Source organism: Eriocheir sinensis, chromosome 14, assembly GCF_024679095.1.
Source record: "Eriocheir sinensis breed Jianghai 21 chromosome 14, ASM2467909v1, whole genome shotgun sequence".
NCBI classification, from domain to species: Eukaryota; Metazoa; Arthropoda; class Malacostraca; order Decapoda; family Varunidae; genus Eriocheir; species Eriocheir sinensis.
Genome location: NC_066522.1, coordinates 8,605,245 through 8,626,113, shown reverse-complemented (window position 1 = coordinate 8,626,113; position 20,869 = coordinate 8,605,245). Strand labels below are relative to the sequence as shown.

Genomic DNA, 20,869 nt, shown 5'->3' with positions numbered 1-20,869 from the left:
CATAAAGAAAGTAAGAGTAATACAGATCCAGGAAAAAAAAAATGCAAGGCAGGTAACCTAGGCAGGCCGACCCCAAGTGTAATCAAGGAGCTACCAAAGAGAGCCTCACACGTGCATAGAGGCGTTATTATGTTAGCGTTGGTGTTAATGCCTTAACAAAGACGCTGCAGCTATAAAAGTCACCGTACACACGAAGTTGGTCCAGAAGCCCCGCCCCCTCCTCCCTCACCTTCCCTCCCCGATAACATTAATGGCCCATATTCTTAGACATTTCGGCTCCCAAACACACACATTTGACAGTGCTTTCGTAGGAACTGTGGGCATTTCCATGGGTAGTTATATGGCCCTGATGGTAGCTTAGCAAAGTTTATGTACCATGAGCGTGAAAGAAACATTCATGAAAACGTGATGGCTCTCCTTTTCGGCCTTAGGAGATTGTTGATGTGAGAGGCGGAAGCGTCTGAAAATACCGACCGAATGGACCGTATTGGCTATACAGTTAGCGCCACATGTGGCCACTCAACTCGAAGCTGCCCTTTCCATAGAGTTCAAGTTATAGACTAGAGTGCGTCTGAGGCTGTCTCTGGGATACACAGCCATGGTGCCGCCATCGCTCCATGCCGATCTCACTCCTACCCAATTTAAGTTTTTCTCCATGTCAAATAGTAGAGTCAGGAAATCGGGTAGGAGTAAAGTGTGTGCAGTCGTTGGCTTGGAGCGGTGGCGGTACCAAGGCCTTGTATCCTGGAGGTAGCCTCAGACGCACTCTAGTACAGAACTTGAATTCTATGGAAAGTACTGCTTTGACAGTTCACCGAGTGGCCACATGTGGCGCTGCCTGTATAGCCAATACGGTCCATTGACTTCTAACCCTAATCTCCTTTCATCCAACCAATTGGATCCCGCAGCTACGAAAGTTGGGGGGCGGGGGAGGCTTCTGGACCAACTTAATGCACGGTGACCATTTTTATCCTATAGATGAGGGTGATAACGTGAGGATGACTTCACTTGCAAATATTCCGATTGTGTTGAGAAAAATTTAGTGGTGAAGGTGACGAAGGCGGAGATGATGATGATGATGATGGGGAAACTTCTTTTTCATTCACTTTTCAGTAGGAGTGTGATGCAGGTTTATTTTTATTATATATCAACTAGTTCTTGTATAAGCAAACGACAAAATAACGTAATAATGTATAAGCAAGTGACTTATGCATGTAAGTGGCGATGATGGTGATGGTGTTGTGGTGGTGGCGATGGTAGTTGGATCCCTAGTAATAGTGGTGTGTGTGTGTGTGTGGGGGGGGGGGGTACGGGAAGGAAGGCCCTCGTGACTTAATGGAGTGGTAGTAATGGCTGTTAGTGGTTATTGCAGTTATGGCTGATTAAGGTTACGGCGGTAATGAGAGATGCTGCATCTTGTAAATCGCTGTTTGTTTTATCACATTATAAGCCCGACGGACCTAACAAACGAACGAGTGGTCTACTAATCTACGTGATGAAAATCTGTACTAATCTGCACATTACATTTTTTTTCTTTTATAGGAGCAGTACTTTTTTTTGTTTTGTTTTGTTTTTTTGCTCTTCAGCTGCTTCCTTTGCTGTAAAAAATAAATAAATCTTAGAAACTCCTCCAGAACAACACCATTAATGTCGGGAGTTGAAGATATGTTTCACGAGTGACAAAATAAATGGCAACAGCTGCTTCGTGGCGTCGTGCTGCTCCGAACACTAATTAAACAAATCCAAACAAACCCGACCAAATAATATGACCACCAAAACAGCTTCGTAAATCCCCTTTCCCCCTCCCCTTCCCCCTTCCCCCTTCCCCTTCCCCCTTCCCCCTTACCCCTAGGGAATGCAGTCACCAACCAAAGTATACAGCAACCAATGATACCTTTTCTAAAATAAGCAAAAAAAATACTGCAAAACATCAAAACACAACAACGGGCAATAGATTATACGTAGGATAGAAACTTAAAAGCAAAAGAAAACAATGAGAAAGCTTCAGATAGAATAAAAGCAAAAGAAGAAAGGTTGAGGTGAGTATTGTATCCAGAAATTAAATTCGAATCAAACGGCTCGAGGCATCGGAGCTTCGGGTCAGACTGTGGTAACGAGTCTCTCTTCCTTCACTCTTCCGCCCACAGCTGGAGGCGGCGGTGGGGCTCAGGGTGGCGGTCGGGGCTGGAGGCTGGGGCGGCGGGGACAGCGGCAGCGGCGATGGGGGGGCGACGAGGGGGCAAGGAACGGCAAAGCTGGGGGAGACCCGACCTCAGGAGGAAGCAGGAGAGCCCCCGCACCCTTCCCCCGCGGCCTCCCTCCTCACCCCTCTCACCCACCGGCCACAGGTAAGCAGAAGGGAAGGAGGAAATTTGGGGAGGAAGGTGAAGCGAAAAGTACAGTTAAAAGCAAGGTTGAGAAATTTTGAGATAGTGGCCCATGAGCGGATTTTCAGAGCATCGAAATTGCCTTATTTTGGTGTGTGTCAGGAGAAGGAGAGCGGGTATATGTTATAGGTCAGGGTGAGAGAGAGAGAGAGAGAGAGAGCAGAACTCTATTTTAGCTTTGTCCTTAACTTAATTTCGCCGAAAAACGGAAACAGTAGACTCCCTTAATTACTCTTGTGTTGTATTTAGTGTTGGAAACGTATTATATATATATATATATATATATATATATATATATATATATATATATATATATATATATATATATATATATATATATATATATATAGATAGATAGATAGATAGATAGATAGATAGATAGATAGATAGATATGCGCTGTTTGTGAAACTTATTTATTATGTTAGATTAAATATGTTAGATAAAGACTGAGAGGAAAGGAGTAATGAATTCCTAAAGACAGCAATATTGACTCTTCTTGAATATTCCATTACGGTCTGCCGCTTCTTCCTCCTCCTCCTCCTCCTTGATAGTTTTTTGTTCTTTATACACTTTAAATATGAAGTTAGCCAATGCATTAATATATCAAAGGATACTTTGATGCAAAGAATGGGAAGCAAATACTAGTGGAAATGGTATTATTCTAGTGTTTGCCCATACTCACCCCTCGCAACCAAAATTGGCTAGGGGGCCATTGAGACTGCGGGAAATGCGGTGGTAAACATGAAATGCGTCGCAAATGCATAGTTTTTGAGTTATGGGGGGTTGAAAATACCCTAGATGTATGGAAATTCCTTACAATTACTTAGATGTAGGGAAATTTCGTACATTCCGGAATTTTTTTACAACGTACGGAAACCTCGCAGTTTCACTCACTCTATATACCAAAGAGGGGTTCGATGGGGGCGAAGTCCCCTCGTTACAGTATTAAGGTCATAATGAAGCATCTAAACGGCAAGTAATTTACGTCATAAGAATCTTGCAACCGTCATATACGATTGTGTATTCACTTACTGGTAGCACGTACGAACGCTTGAAGCAGGTTTGGTACCACGTACGAACGCGTGAAGCAGGTTAGTGACGAAGCTTCTTCGGAGGAGGACGGGTCTGGTGAAGCCGCCGGACCATCTTGGCGTCGTCAGTAATGTAATAGCTAATGTTGAAGAATGGGACGTAAGCACCTCTTTCAATGTCCCTCAATTAGCTGTTAGGTCGTAAAGTTCGGTTGGGGCACTTTAAGAGGGGGGGGTCCAGGGGGGGCAAAGCCCCCCTTTGGTTAGCAGGGGGGTTGAGGGGGGCAAAGCCCCCCTCCCCCCGTTAGCAGGTCGTAAAGGTCGGTTGGAGCAGTTTAAATATGCTCCCCCACCCAAATACCCCGACTTCCCGCGGGTTCCCCAAGATCGTTGGGGGAAGGGGCTGCCGCTGGGTCTGGATCCGCTACTGGCGCCGCCTTCATAATATGGTTGAGGGACATGTATTTTGTTTTGTTTTTAACTATGATATATGGAGGCGTATTATCGTATTCTGGAGGCGCGGAGTCAATATCCACAATCACCTTGTATACTGGGAACACGAACCCGTGAAGCAGATTCAAAATGCGGTCAGTCAGGATTCACTTGTTCGAACAGCTACAGGCCGATTAGTTTGACGTCAATTATAGGTAAAATGCTTGAGTCAATAATAGCAGATAGTATTAGGGACCGTACTGACCATATTTAATTCACGACTCACAGCATGGGTTTATTTAAAGGAAAGCCGTACCTTACTAATCTTTTATCCTTTTACAATAGAGTATACGAGGCAGTTGACAATGATGAGAGTTACGATGTAGATTATCTTGATTTTAGTAAGGCCTTCGATAAGGTACCTCATCAGAGACTATTAAATAGAGTCAGGGCTCATGGATTAGGAGGGAAGGTTTATGATTGGATTAGAGCGTGGATTAGCAACAGGAAACAGAGGGTTACCATTAACGGTAAAAAATCCGAATGGGTAATGTTACCAGTGGGGTTCCTCAAGGTTCAGTTTTAGGCCCGCTTTTATTCATTATCTACATCAATGACATAGACAATGGGATAACCAGTGACATAGGTAAATTTGCGGATGACGCCAAAATAGGACGCACTATTAGGACAGGGGAGGATGCTAGAGCACTGCAGGAGGATCTCAACAAACTGTCAGCTTGGTCAGAGAAATGGCAGATGAATTCTAACATCACCAAGTGTAGCGTACTAAGTGTAGGAACACGCAACCCATTACACGGGTATAGTTTATACTCCACAGCGATAGGTAGAGCAGAGTGTGAAAGGGATTTAAGAGTGTTAGTGAACTTTGACCTAAAACTAAGTGCGAGGAATAGGACTAACAGGGTATTAGGTTTTATTAACAGAACGGTAACCAACAAAAGTGCAGAGGTCATCCTCAGACTCTATTTAGCGTTAGTTAGGCTACACTTAGATTATGCTGTCCAGTTTTGGTGCCCACACTACAGAATGGACATCAACTTGCCAGAATCAGTTCAGAGGAGGATGACCAAATGATTCAGGGGCTGAGGAACCTCCTATATCAAGATAGGTTGAAACATCTCAACTTACATTCTCTAGAAATATGAAGAGTGCGGGGAGATCTGATAGAAGTATTCAAATAGATTTAGGAGGGAAATAGGCAGGCATTGGTTTAGTAATAGGGTGGTGGGGGAATGGAATAGACTCAGTAAACACATATATAGTGAGTGCAGGGACGATAGCTTGTTTTAAGAGTAGACTTGATGGCCGCATGGACGAGGATGACAGGTGGTAGTGGGAGGGAATCTGGAGCTGCCTTGTGTAGGCCACTCAGCCTCTTGCAGTCTCCCTATGTTCTTATGTTCTTATCTCTTTCTCCTCAGGTGACGGACATGCGCTCCACCGCCCTCGTCACCCCGCGCCTCCAGCCCAGCCACACCTGCCACCACCCCCACGCCCACACCCTCGCCCGCACCTGTGTGAACGACCCCTGTCTGAATGGCGGCAGGTGTGTCAGGTTCAACACGGGGTTCAGGTGAGTGAGTGACAGGTGAAGCTTGCCAGGTATCTGTCTACTGAATAATTCTTCTCTCGTAAGTCTCTTCATGCGTACACACATGATTAGCAAAGATCATCAAAAAATGCCATCATACATGCTACTTAAAAATAAATCAGAGGGGACCCCCACAGATTGTCAGGTTTTGTTCCTTATGTATCTTGATAATCCCCGCTTGAAATAATTTGTCATAGGAAGGAGGGAGTGGAGTATAATGACGGTAGTTTCGTTGGTTATCAGTGGAAGTGGGGAAGTCTTTAAGATACTGATTACACTCTTGCACTACTTTTTTAGTAGTTGGTTGGACGGTGAAGGAATGAGCTTGAGATTATTTTACCGGTGTCGCTTTAGCGTGCGATCTACCCGGCCCTTTACACTTTAGGGTGCGGTCTACCACCATATTTACAATTCAGCGTGCAGTGTGGCTCAACTACAGGAACTTAATATTGCAGGATGATGAAAAAACAAATTGAATAGTGCTGAATAATGATTTATTATTATAAGACACCATCATCAAAATCAAAATGCAACTGATGTTTCCTCTGTCAAACTGACACCGCTGTAGAAATCTTTTAACACCATTGCAGTTAACAATGAGTTCTACTGATGTTATCGACTTCAATGTAAGAAGGTAGTGGTGGGTGTTCGTTGATTGACCTTTTATACAGACTGGTCAGGAGCACTCAGGTAACAAGACAACATGAGCTGAGGTCTCCAGAGACAAGTCAGGTCATTACTCAGGTCAGAAACACTCAGATAACAATACAACATCAGATGAGGTCTCAGGTGACAGTGCAGATCATTATGTAGCTTAGACTATATACGGGGGTAGACTACAAATACTACGGTCATTAAGCCGCGAATTTTGGAAAATCAACCGCTTTGGTGCGAATCGCCATAACCCCCTTATTTCTGAGGTTACAGTAAAGTTTTTTATATCAATCGACGGCAAAATGAAAGAGCTATATTTTTTTTATTAGCTACCGGGCTCGAAAACCGACTCAAAAGGGTCAAATATCGAATAAATTCGCGAAAAACGACTCTGAAAAAAACCTTTTTTTGAGTTCCCAACCTTGAAACCCACTCATTTTTTGAGAATATAATAAACTTTTATAACAAATGATTTAGTCCTGCCAATGTGCTTTCCAATATGGTGCATAACATTTCCCTACTCCCAGTAGTTTCGTCGCTAGAGCTCAAAACATAAACCCTGTCGAGAGCGATTTTGACGAACTCCAGACACTTTACCGTTTTTGTCTTGTGTGGCATTGCTATTGCCTCTAGAAGGCTGTAATTTGGCATGTAGCCCCTCTTGGCAAAGTACTTTGACCAACTCGAAGGATGTTTTGATAGCTCGATTCCAAGTTCGTCGTCGAGCCGTCACAAAATAGCCTGTTTTTCGGCCCTTTTGCCGCGATTTGGACACGTCATAGTTTTTTGCTTATAACTTTTTCATTTATTTAATGCTTTCCAATTTTTTATGATTATTAATCTGTATTAAAAGAGCTTTCATTTGCCACCAAGCACGCCTTCCTAGCTTCAGTAGTTTATGCTCGAGCCCGACCAGAAGTCACGATGAACATTCACAGAATCTGACTCATTTCACGCGCCGCGACGAAAAACCTTCCTGACGCCACAAAAAATAATATATCTGCATAAAAATTCATATATGAACACTTCAGTATGTTGTCTAACTTGTATTAAAATCACTTTAAGATATCTAAATAAAAAAGTTACTATTTTTTTATAATCATTTCACTATATAAATCAACCTATATTAAGGGCATTATTATACATGCTATTTCTTTTTAATTACCGCGATTCGCACCAAAGCGGTTGATTTTCCAAAATTCGCGGCTTATGACAAGACTGGGCAAGTGTCCGTTCCATACTACAATAGACCGCACGCTAAAGTCGCACCATTTTGCCTGTCAATATTTTCTTGGGGGGAGGGGAGGGGGCAGGACTGGTGTATCTTACAGAGCAACTAATATTAAAATGACCCTGAATACTGACATTTATTTTATTTATTTATTTATTTATTTATTTATTTATTTATTTATTTATTTTTTTTTTTTTACATCTCAGCCTATAGTGCCGGTAGGCTTTTTTCAGGGGCCTGGTGGTCGGCCCAAGTCCGTTATGGCGCAGGCAATTTTTATAGTGGCGCCAGTTATGCTTGGCTCATGCTGCCCCCGGAACTCATTTTTTATTCAATTGGACTTTTTTTTCTAGACTCCGGGTGGATGGGTGGTCTTCAGGACAGCATGTGGGTAGTCGTAGGCCACTTGGTGGTGACTGAAAAATCCCAGGTAGTAGAGTGGGGATTCGAATCCACGTTGTCCATGGCGCGATGAATGCGGGTCCTGCATGCTAACCACTCAGCCACCACCTACCCTAACAAAACAAACTTGTCAAGTATAGGACATTTTATACACATCATATTCTTCCTTCTATCACTTCTTTCCCCTCTAGATGCTTGCCTTTCTCCAGGTGTCACATCACAGTTGTTTGCCTGCAGGTGTGTGTGCCCCGGGGGAACGAAGGGGCCAAGGTGCAAGGTGTTGGCACGAACCTTCACTGGGGATGGCTGGCTGTGGCTGGAGCCCCTTCCTCCCTGCTCCCCAACTTTCCTCTCTCTACGCCTGCTCACCTCTTCTCCTGATGCCCTGCTCCTCCACTCTGGACCCCTTGACACCCATCACTTCACACCCTTGTCTCCATCACCCCAGCTAACTCTGCAGCTGACAGAGGGACAGCCCCACCTGGAAGTGAAGGGCTCCAGTGGTTCTGTCAGTCTGAAGCTCAAAGCAGCTCTTCATGATGGTGTCTGGCATTCGCTGTATCTGCATCTGGCAGAGGAGGTATGTCAGGATGGCTGGCTGAATTCTGCAGCTCTTTCTTTATGGTTATCGTGTAGAAGAAACTCAGTGTGATGACATCAACAGCCTTGTTTTCCTGCCTATTGTCAGGATCAGCAGTTGATATTAGTGGTTAGAAATATTCTGCAAGAGACGTTCTATTGAGTGACCTATGCTTCTCATTATTATTTAAACTATTTTATGAGTTACTAAATCAATTGATGAAAATGATCAGTGAAAGTTTTTCAAGCAGAAACTGTGTAGGAAGTTAGAAAAGTAACCTTATTTTCATTATTGCTCTTATCAAGCTTGACATAAATAATCATCAATAAGAAGGGAAGAGACTGGAAAGAAGAAAAAAAGTAGTTGGGTCAGAAAAGGAAGAATGGCTTGATGAAATAGATCACAGTGCATCTCAAATAAATTGTTTGACAAACTGTGGCAGCCTACAATAACCATGACTAAAGCTTGCTAACCTGTCTGAGTGTCTGCAGCACGTGGCCATGATGCTAGACCAGTGTGGGGATGGATGGGCCAATGACACAGCTGACGACACACATTGCCTGGTGCAGAAGACCTTGGAGAGACCAGTGGTGGGGAGAGAGGCATGGGCAGGGGGCTGGCCTCTGCAAGTGGGTGGCTTGGCAGTGTGGAAGGACAACACAACAACCACTCGGCTGACTCTCACACCACAGTCACTGGTTGGCTGCCTCTCACACCTCACAGTGAATGGTCAGGTGAGGCATGGATGGGTATTTTGCAAGATCCACAAAATTTTCAAGAATTACAGGTTCTTTGTATCAGTCAGTGACTAGACTTGCATGCTGGACATGCTAAAGCAATGCTGGAGAGGTACCTTTGATCATATCCTTATATGAACATGTTGAAGGATCCTTCAGAGCTGCAGGGTTTCCTGGAGTGCAGATTTCTCTACAGCTGACTTAATCCAACACTCAAGATGTAACCATACTGAAAAATTTACCAAAAGTTCAATTTCCTTAAATATAACTATATCACTATCATAAAAAATCCCAATGAATGTTACAAACTAATCTGTAACATTCAGTGGCATTTTATGTTTTAAATATATGATGGTGCTGTTCCTAATAGTACTCTGCATACCCTATGAAGCCTTTCACCAAGATATACATTTATCTTCACAAATATTATGCATTCTAAGCATTTTATGTACTATTTTTGCATATTCCTTCTATTATGATCTTTGTTAGATGAGCAGCAAGCTGTAGTCTTTACATTGACTGACTAGGTGTGTCTAGGTGTAGACTGACTGTCCCGCAGCTGTGTTGCAGGTGATGGACTTGGGGCAGCCACCTCACCACCGCCACACCACAAGCAGCTGCTATCTACAGCAGGCTGCTTGTCACAAGAACTGTGGGCCACATGGACACTGTGTGGGTGGCCTGCACCAGCCAGCCTGTCAATGCTCATCAGGATGGACTGGGACCACCTGCCTCACACCCACCTTGCCAGCCACCCTTGGTCCTGTTTCCTATGTCAAATTGTCCCTCTCTTTCATGCCACCACCGCACAAGGTGACCTTCTCTGTGCAGGTCAAGGCCAGCGGGGCACCCACTGGACTGGTGCTGGGATTTGCTGATTTCCTCCACCCATCCTCACCTGCCTTGACCCTCCATGTGAGTACTTCTTAACACTAATTTTATGACACACAATCCTAATCACATTGACAAGGAAATAATGACTATAAAATTTTAATTGTACACTGTGGTCCCTGCTCTGCCTTACACCTGACATGAGAAGCTCCGTGCGGGTGTTGCCTGTGTGACGCTGGCAGGTGACAGGCAGCGACCCAGTCATGACAGCCAACAGGAGAGTGTGTGGGAGGTATGTGTGGGTGGCAGGCCACTGGGAGACAATGCTTGGCACCTGGTGACTGGCGGGTGGATCGGACGCAGTCTCTTTGTGAAGGTGGATGATGGCATTGACGAAGACACAAGAAATGAAAGTGTGACACTCCACCCTCGAGTGATGCCTCTTCTTCGCTCTGCCTCCCTTGAGAATGTGGTGGTGGGTGGCCTCTCTGGGAGCAGCGGTGCAGAAGGACAGGCAGTGCAGCATGACTTGCATCATGGTGAGTTCTGGTGAGCCACAAGTATTTCATGTGCACAGCAGCCTTTGTATGTAGACTGTATAACCTGTGTTCTTTATAAGAATCAAACCTCTAATCTCTAATTTATGAAATTTCTAACTCTAGCACCTTAATTTCCCCCACACCTCCACCCCCTCCCCCTCTAACCATAGCCCCTCTCTTCATCTATACCTCCACCACCTCTAACCATAGCCCATCTAACTCACACCTTTGTGGCTCTACTCATGCTATTCTTAACCTTTCACGTGACCCACACCTGCAGCCCCTCCAACCATTCCCTCTCCTCATCCATGCCTCCACTGCCTTTATCTATAGGCCATCTCTCCACCCACACATCCACTGCCTTAGGCCTGCTTTACACGAGTATTTTTTTCCCGCGCATTTTAGAAATCAATGAAGTTCAATGAGGCCTTCACACAGCCAGCGTGTGAAGGCCCTCATTGAACTTCATTGATTTATAAACCGCACGGGAAAAAAAACGTTCATGTGAAGCAGGCCTTATCTATCCATAGCCCTTTACACCACCCCACACCTTCACCCTCTCTAATCATTGCTCTCACCAACTAAACAGCCACCTCCTTAAACTTTTTTCTTTTTTTGTTTAATGTGGTCTCTGTGCTCATGTCTTACTAAACCTTGAGTCTGTGGTGGGTAAGACTCTGGAACAATCTTCCTTCATCTGTATTTCCTCCTGCCTACGACTTGAACTCTTTCAAGAGAAGGGTGTCAGGACACCTCTCCTCCCGAAATTGACCTCTCTTTCGGCCACCTCTTATGATTTTTTTTTTGGAGCAGCGAGTAGCGGGCTTTTTTTTTATTATTGTTTCCTTTTTATGTGCCCTTGAGCTGCCTCCTTTGTTGTAAAAAAAAAAAAAAAAAAAACAGTACCCCAGGACACAGGGCCAGTGTGACATCCAGGTTACCATAGTTTGCCTTCTCCAGGTACTCTTTTATCAACAAGTCCAAAAGAGAGGATGAAAAGCAGGGTGAGCTGGGTACCAATTGCCTTGGGCAGAGACTGAACACAGGCATGTAGATTCATTGCTTGGCTGGCAAACCACTACACTCCAGAGGCACACATATATAATACTATAAAGCCATTCCAGCAGGCCTAGCTACAAATCTAGAGCCCAACTTTGAAACCAGCTAAGACAATTAGTTACTTCTCAGACCACCCAGCTGATCATCTCTCTGGCTGATCAATAAATGGGTTCAAAAATTTGTGGAAGGTAAACTGTAGTAACCCAGGTTTCAGATTTGCTGTGTCTGGAGGTAATGAGTTCTTACAGGAGGCAAAGTGCAATTAAACATAAGACCCCAACTTCACCTTGACCTTAACCTGGGCTGTCTGGATGGAGTGATTGCCTCTGCTGCTGCCATTTACCCACTCCCAAAAACTTCACCTACACTCAACATTGCTCACACACTTACCCTCTTCTGATGTCTACACTGCTAGGATAACATGAGGGTGTGGCGTGACCTGAGGTTGTGCATAAATGTAGTGCTAAGAGCCACTGAAGCAGCTCACTAGCCACTCAGTCTATCAATAAACATAATAGCTATATAGCCCCTGACCACTCTCAGCTATGCACTCTGACCATCCTCATGTCTTGCAGTCTGCTTGGATGACCTGAGGGTATGTGGACAGTCACTGCCACTGCCACCCACCACTCAAGCAACACAGTGGGGACAGGTTACTGCCTTCCAGGGTCTCAGCATGGGCTGCCATCTTCCCAACCTTTGTCTCAACACCACCTGCCCACCACACCTCACCTGCACTCCTGTGTGGGGCCATCCTACATGCAGGTATTGACAATGAAATTTAGTGGATGATATGGACATTCAGCACCAATGTGGTTATTGCAAATACAGATCTTCCCCATTTTGCGATGGTTCATTATATGATATTTTGCTCTTACAAACATCATTCTTCTATTACCTTTGCTCTCTTTACAACCCCTCTAGCCTGCTAGTACAGTACAAACAGTTCAATCTTTACGGTAGTTCATGTACTTATTTATGTAAATGTACAGGTAATATGTGTTCTTACTTGTTTTGGTAATTATTTAAATACAGTGCAGTCCATAAAACATCATTAATATCACATATTAGGGGTTTTAGGTCACTTACTATACAAATCTAAGAAAACATCCCTATTAATTAAACTTCAAGTTTGTTATAATTATATGATCTCGCTTCACAATCACTTTTCCAAGCACATAAACTGGTCATAAAGCAGGACATGCCTATACAGCTAATGAGTCGTGCTGGCAGCTATATCGATAAACTCTGTGTTTGTGTTTGTACTACTCTCTGGCTTCATCATTTCAATTGCTTTGCCTGAGAAATAATTTTTCTTTAGGCTGATTAGGGCTGGTTGGCATTCCCCTTATTCACCATTCTTAGTGTAACCATTATCACAGGTTTATAGAGTGCCTTCCCTCCCCAGCTGTGGCCCAGGGATGGAGCCAGCAGGCCAAGGGTGTCAGGACATTAATGAGTGTGTTTGGAGCCCCTGCCTCAATGGGGGCACCTGCATGAACCAGCCAGCCTCCTATGTCTGCCTCTGTGGTGTGGGACACTACGGGGAAAACTGCCAGTGGTCCAAAGTGGTGACAGTCGAGAGTGTGTCTCTGGTGACCCTGGTGGCTTCTACTGCTGCTGCCACTGTCTTCATATTGGTGATGTTTGGTGTGTGGTGAAACCAGGCCATTAAAGAAGGGTATCATTATATACTTTAGTCCTATGCCATCCCATTAACCACAGCTCGCAAAATAATTTAATGTGATTGATATTTTCTAATCCACCTTCCTCATGCACACCATTTTGATATATCTTCTATTCTCCAGCTGACCGAACTAATGTATGTTTTACATTTTGACAAGCCATTTCACTGCAGCCCTCCTGCTTGGAAAAAAAATTCATTCATTTATTATCTTTTCATAGACTTCCTCAGCTGAGTTTTATTCACTAGATTCTCAATTTATATAACAGGGCATAGCCCTGGTTCAGATGGTTGTTTCATAAGAGCTCTCTTAACCCTTTCCATCCGTGACGCAGACGTCGGTGTCACAGTATGGAAAGGGTCAAGAGGAAATGGAAAAGGATTAATCCTCTTCTAAACCTCTCAGTCCTCCTCTGAATTCCTCTTCCATTTCCTCTTTAAGAGGTTTAGAAGAGGCTTAAGAGGTTTAAAAGAGGACTAACCCTTTCCATATGGTGACGCCGTTGGACGCCGACGTCGACATCACCGGAGTGAAGGGGTTAAGCCCTATATTCCATTCTGTAGTTCAGCCTTCCCACTGGTTCACTCCATCTAAAGTATTGTAACAATTATCTGCACCCAAATCACACATAGGGTCATCATCTATCACCTACATTAATTATATTGATTATATAAGAAGAATCATATATATTTCTCATGCATGCCAGCCTAATGGTGGTTTTTCATGCTGCTTGATCTTTAATAACTATATCATTAAGGTCAAGCTAATCTTTATGGTCATCTTCCTCATCCTCACTGTCAGTTTCCTCCATCCTCACCTTCTCAGAGTCATCTTCCTTCATCCACTTCATAAAACCCATCATTGTCATGCCTGGTGACTTGAACTACAGGTCAAACACACAGCAGACCTTCTCAGGATTTATTTCCACAGGTATCATCGGAGCACTACTGATGAATCGGCGGCACTGTTTTGCCCATAACAGTGAGGAGGAAGAGGATGTCACACCAACGAGAATACTTGGAAACCGACACTGGATCAGAAGGCACAGAAGACGAAGAAGAGAAGGAATGGGAGGAGAAAGGGCACAAGTAGAGGAAAGCAACTTATGGTGGAGAAAGAGGAGAAAAGTGAAAGACCCTCCTCCTAATATTCTCCTTTCTCTTCAGTCAAATCCACCTCCCCCTCCTCCCCCTCCTTCCCTTCCCCCTCCTGCTTCCCCACTTCCTCCACAGCAACAGCCCTTTCCTTCTCCTTCAGAGTCTGAAATGGAGGTAATGTCACCTTCAAATCCAGCAGACAGTTGGAAGGAGAAAGGTAATTATTGTATTATTTTTTTTATCTTTATCTTTAAATAATTACCAGTGCCACATAAATAGCTGGAAACTTAATTCAGCATACATAAATGACAAAATACATCAGGCCAGGTGTGTGTGTGTATTTACCTAGTTGTAAAATATAGGAAAAAAGCCGTACTAGGCTCGTGCTGTCCCGTCTCCATAACGCTTATTAACCAGTTTGGCTTTAAATTCATGAATCATTTTTGCACACAGTCTCCTCATCAAGTCTGTTCCATGTTGTTATGCTTCTGTATGGAAAACTATATTTCTTGATGTCTCTCCTACAGTCGCTCTTCTTCAATTTCTTACCATTGCCTCTTGTCACACTTCTGTCACGTACCACAAGGTCTTCCCTTTCCAATTTCTCCAATCCTTCTTGTATCCTGTACAATGCTATTAGGTCCCCTCTCTCTAGTGTTGTTAGTCCCAATTCCTCATCTTTCTTCATAAGTATGTTCTCTCAGAGTTTCTGGTAATTTAGTCGCTGCTCTTTGTATTCTTTCCAACTTTCTAATTTCTTTCTTCAATCTAGGTGACCACACTAATGCTGCATATTCCAGTCTTGGACGTATCATCGATGTTATTAGTTTCTTCACCATTTCTTCATCTAAATATGTAAATGCTGCTTTTATGTTTCTAAGAAGATTGTATGTTTCCCCAGTTATCTGGTCTATATGTTTTCCAAAGGATAACTTGTCTGTTATGATCACTCCCAGATCTTTTTCTTCAGTTTTTTTCATGATTCTTTCATTACTCAGAGAGTAGTTCCCCGATATTCGTCTACTGCTCTTACCAAACTCCACAACGCTACACTTCTCTGTATTGAATGTCATTTCCCATTTGCGTGACCATTCGCTTATTCTATCGAGATCTTGGCTCAGGGATACACGGTCTTTTTCATTAGCCACCCTCCTCATTTTAGCATCATCAGCAAACATATTCATATAGCTTGTCACCCCTTCTGTCATATCATTAATATAAATTACAAACATAATCGGAGCCAACACCAATCCTTGGGGGACTCCACTCGTCACTTCCATCCAGCTTGATTTATTATTCCTAATTACTGTTCTCATTTCTCTCTTCGTCAAAAAGTCCATAATCCAATCCAATATTGAACCACCCAGACCTCCAACACGATTAAGTTTCCGTATTAATCGCCTGTGTGGTACTTTATCAAACGCCTTCTTTAAGTCCAGATACACACAATCTGCCCAACCGTCTCTTTCCAGTATTATACCAATTACTCTTGAATAGAAGCTGATCAGATTAGTTACACAAGACCGTCCTCTTCTGAATCCGAATAGGCTATTTGTTAATATACTGTTTTCTTCTAAATACTCCACCCATTTGTTTTTTTATAATTTTCTCACACATCTTCGCTACTACACTTGTTAATGACACTGGCCTATAGTTCAACGGGTCTTCCTTACTTCCTCCTTTATGTATTGGGACAATGTTAGCCCTCTTCCAGTCTCTCGGTACCTTCCCTTGTGCTAGTGAGACATTAATCAAGTTGCTCAACTTTTCAGCTATTTGCTGGTTACACTCTTTTAGCATCCAATTTGATATACCATCCGGTCCTGCTGATTTCATCGCATCCAATTTTTCCAATAATTTTCTAACTTCATCTGCTGATGTTTGTATTCTCTCCAGACCCACTCTATTCAGACCCACTCTATTCCCCGGCACTGCATCTACACCTTCAAACTCACTCTCCCTTGTGAACACCATTTGGAAACAATTATTCATCACTTCTACTATTTCACTTATACTATCAAAAGTTTCACCATTAACTTTAACTTTCTGAAATAATGGCACAGAACTTGAGTGTAAACAAATAGATTCAGACCACCAAATTTTTCTTCAATATTGTAGCACAAGAATGGAATAAACTCCCACCTTCAGTGGTCCAGTGCAGTACAATTAATTCATTTAAAAACAAGCTCAACCAACACTTCCTTCAACTTGACATGCACTTAAGTCGAAATGCAAAGTCTTAATGGCATTAAACATTAAATTCAATAGGATTTCACTTAGGTTTAAGGACAGACCATCAAGTCTGGACCATGGGGTCTGTGTGGTCTGATTTTCTATGTACATCTATGTAAATCTCTCTCTCTCTCTCTCTCTCTAGGCGTAGCCTAAGAAACAAATTTGATGAACTGAGATGTCTTGCTCTAACAGAAAATTTTGACATAATTGCTATAACCGAAACATTTATCTTCAACAAAGATTGTGTAAACCGTAGAGGCGGTGGCGTCACCCTTTATGTGAAAAGCTATTTGCAACCCACTGACAAAACACCGGGAAACAGTAACGTTGAACATTTGTGCGTGCGAGTAAACATTGCAAAAGTCAATTTAAATATATCTGTCACCTACAGACCTCCCGGGCAATCACTCGATGACGACCTTGAAACGTACAGCGTCTTAAGGCAGTCACTTAATAACGACGACTCACTGATATTAGGAGATTTTAACCTCCCCCATATCGACTGGGCGACACTGTCAGGTACAGAAGGCGAGTCACATAGAATGATCGAATTTCTAGAAGAAAATTATCTACGCCAAATGGTTTCTGAGCCAACTCGACAAAATAATATACTCGACCTTGTTATAACGACCCAAGATAACCTAGTCAGTAGTGTCACGGTAGGTGAACACCTCGGTTCTTGCGACCATAAATTAGTGAGCGTTGACATTAGAGCTCAATCATCAGTGACTGAAAATAAAGTAAAGGTGCCCAATTTCAAAAGAGCTAACTTCGTAGAAATCCGACAAAAACTAACAGAAATACAATTATCAGATGACGGCAACGTAGATGAAGCCTGGCTAAGCTTTAAAAATCACTTACTCACTCAGCAGAACACATTCGTCCCCAAGCAAATTAACACTAATAAAAGCCCACCGTGGTTTAATAGCAAAATTAAACAATCAGTCAATGAAAGAAAATTGTTTTACAGGTTAAAGAAAGAACAAAGCACGCCCGAAAACATTAGACTTTATAATGATGCCAGGCGACGAGTAAAAAGACTAGTAGGTCAGGCAAGGCGTAGATATGAAGAAAATATTGCAGCCAACTCTAAAAATCCGAAATCTTTCTTCAGTTACATAAACAACAGAAAGGCGATCAAAAGTGGTATTGGACCTTTAACAAACAGCGACGGTGCACTACTGACTGACAGCCAACACATTGCAAACCTCTTAAACAATTACTTTTCCTCGGTGTTTAATACTAACAGTCTTCCTCTCGCTACCACCAACACCAGTACTATTGTAAATCTCGAGCATGCATTGCCTAATTTTGAAATAACAACCGATGAAGTCCTTAAAGCTCTCCATTCACTTAAAACAAATAAAAGTCCCGGACCCGACAAAGTATATCCTATACTGCTTAAAGAAACAAAGAGCGAAATACTCTCCTCCCTCACTACCGTATTCAATATGTCCTTGCAACAAGGCATCGTCCCTTCGGATTGGAAAAAGGCTAACGTGACACTGATTTTTAAGAAAGGAGACAAAAAAATACCAGGTAACTACCGACCCATTAGTCTAACTTCAATTGTAGGTAAGCTACTCGAGAGCATAATTAGAGACAAAATTGTGAGTTACCTCGAAAGCCACTCATTAATTGGAGATTCACAACATGGCTTCCATAACAAAAGATCCTGCCTGTCAAACCTACTGACCTTTTATAACGATCTCTTCTCAATTTATGACGTAACCAAATCAGTGGACGTAGTCTATCTTGATTTCCAGAAAGCGTTTGATAAAGTCCCACATCATAAATTACTTTATAAATTAAAACAAATAGGCATTGACGGTCAAGTAAACCAATGGATCGCGAATTGGTTGAGCAACAGACAACAAAGAGTTGTGATTGACGGATTTAACTCAGAGTGGGCGCCGGTCACTAGTGGCGTCCCTCAGGGCTCGGTTCTTGGCCCAGTGCTCTTCATTATTTACATCAACGACGTGGATGTTGGACTCAATAATCGCATTAGTAAATTTGCAGACGACACAAAGATTGGTAACTCAGTTCTCACTGACGAAGACAGGCAAAGCCTCCAAGAGGATCTGCACAAAATTTCAGCTTGGTCGGATAAATGGGAGATGCCCTTTAACGTAGACAAGTGCCAGGTCCTTCAAGTTGGAACAAAAAATAAGAAGTTCGATTACGAAATACTCAGCGTTAAACTCACAAGCGTTCAATGCGTTAAGGACCTGGGGATTAAAATCGCGTCAAACCTCAAATTCTCACATCAATGCATCGATGCAGCAAATAAAGCGAACAGAATGTTGGGCTTCATTAAAAGAAACTTTTTATTCAAGAATAAAGATGTAATACTTCCGCTCTACAATAGCTTAGTCAGGCCCCACTTGGAATATGCGGTACAGTTTTGGTCTCCCCACCATGCAAAGGACATTGCTAAACTAGAAGGTGTTCAGCGTCGAGCAACAAAATGATCCTAACAAATCCTACAAAGAAAGGCTTTCCACCCTTAACATGTTCTCTTGAGAAACGTCAAAACTGATCGAATGTTTTAAAATACTTAATGGTTTCACGAATGTAGACAGAACAAAATTGTTTATGATCGATGACACTTTGCGAACTAGGAACAATGGCACAAAACTCAAATGTAGACAAGTAAATTCAGACTGCACCAAATTTTTCTTCACCAACGTTGTAGAATGGAATAAGCTCCCACCATCAGTGGTCCAGTGTAACACGATTGACTCCTTTAAAAACAAGCTCGACCGTCACTTCCTTCAACTTAATATTAACTAGAGTAGAAAAGCAACGTTTTGGAGCCATCTGATTAATGTAAAATCACTTAGGTTTAAGGACAGACCACCTAGTCTGGACCATGGGGTCTGTGTGGTCTGATTTTCTATGTAAATCTCTCTGTTTGATAAAGTCCCGCATAATAAATTACTTTACAAATTAAAGCAAATAGGTATTGATGGTCAAGTAAACCAATGGATCGCGAATTGGTTGAGCAACAGACAACAAAGAGTAGTGATTGACGGATTTAACTCAGAGTGGGCGCCTGTCACTAGTGGCGTCCCTCAGGGCTCTCCTTGGCCCAGTGTCTTCATTATTTACATCAACGACGTGGATGTTGGACTCAATAACGCATTAGTAAATTTGCAGACGACACAAAGATTGGTATCTCGGTTCTCACTGACGAAGACAGGCAAAGCCTCCAAGAGGATTTGCACAAAATTTCAGCGATAGATGGAGATGCCCTTAACGTAGACAAGTGCCAGGTCCTTCAAGTTGGAACGAGGAATAAGAAGTTCGAATATGAAATGCGCCGCGTTAAACTCAAAAGCGTTCAATGTGTCAAAGACTTGGGGTCAAAATCACAAACCTCAAATTCTCACAGATGCATCGATGCAGCAAATAAAGCGAACAGAATGTTGGGCTTCATTAAAAGAAACTTTGTATTCAAGAATAAAGATGTAATACTCCTACAACAGTTTAGTCAGACCCCACTTGGAATATGCGGTAAGTACAGTTTGGTCTCCCCACCATGCAAAGGATATTGCTAAATTAGAAGGTTCAGCGTCGCAACGAAAATGATCCCTTCCATGCAACAAATACTAAGAAGAAAGGTTTTTTACCCTTAACATGTTCTCTCTTGAGAAACGTCGCCTCCGAGGAAAACTGATAGAATGTTTTAAAATACTTAATGGTCTCTCTCTCTCTCTCTCTCTCTCTCTCTCTCTCTCTCTCTCTCTCTCTCTCAACTGACCTCTTTTTCCTCCTGCAGGTGACAGGATTCTAGGAAAGACACTCAGGCCAGGCATCCTAGAGGCCATTGACCTCTTACGGCATCTCCCAGGGAAGGCAAGGGAGCAGCCAGAAGACAGTAGGACAAAGGGGGCCCAGGGGACCACATGCTCTGCCTGGGAGGACTGCAACCACCAACAAGCTGCCTCTGCCTCAGCCCTGGAAGGTGTCATGTGATCAGAAAATAAAGGAAAAAAAGGAGGTTGATTTTTTAATGTTTGAACACCTTTCATATGGATTAAAAAAATTCCTGTAATAGTAGATATGAGGCTGATATTTTTTACATCTTACTCTGATTTTTTTATATGGAAGGATGAGTGAAAGATTTAGATATCATCATGATATTTACACGTTAGCTAACCTCATGCACCAAACACGTAAAAAATAGAAGACAACAAATTTTACACTTTAAATGTTATTTTCAGAGTTCACCAAACTCACTTCACCTCAAATAAATACAGTTGCTTTCTACAAGAAAAGGGAACGATTAATGTCCTTGTACACCTCGACTAAACTCTTGCATCACATCACTGCCTCAATGTAAAAATATGT

At 42.7% G+C, this 20,869-nt stretch overlaps 1 protein-coding gene across 1 annotated transcript in view; it reads left to right on the top strand.

The window, feature by feature from the left end:
- Nucleotides 1–20,518, top strand: part of LOC126998314 (putative neural-cadherin 2) — a 154,397-nt gene extending 133,879 nt beyond the window's left edge. Inside the window, exons 17-26 of the mRNA XM_050859800.1 lie at nucleotides 2,148–2,348; nucleotides 5,294–5,445; nucleotides 7,988–8,330; nucleotides 8,822–9,064; nucleotides 9,638–9,982; nucleotides 10,107–10,437; nucleotides 12,072–12,261; nucleotides 12,905–13,146; nucleotides 14,112–14,495; nucleotides 20,298–20,518. Of these exons, the coding sequence (XP_050715757.1) occupies nucleotides 2,148–2,348; nucleotides 5,294–5,445; nucleotides 7,988–8,330; nucleotides 8,822–9,064; nucleotides 9,638–9,982; nucleotides 10,107–10,437; nucleotides 12,072–12,261; nucleotides 12,905–13,146; nucleotides 14,112–14,495; nucleotides 20,298–20,494 (2,628 nt within the window). The 3' untranslated portion in view covers nucleotides 20,495–20,518. The remainder of the gene's footprint in view (nucleotides 1–2,147; nucleotides 2,349–5,293; nucleotides 5,446–7,987; nucleotides 8,331–8,821; nucleotides 9,065–9,637; nucleotides 9,983–10,106; nucleotides 10,438–12,071; nucleotides 12,262–12,904; nucleotides 13,147–14,111; nucleotides 14,496–20,297) is intronic.
- Nucleotides 20,519–20,869: the final 351 nt, after the last annotated feature.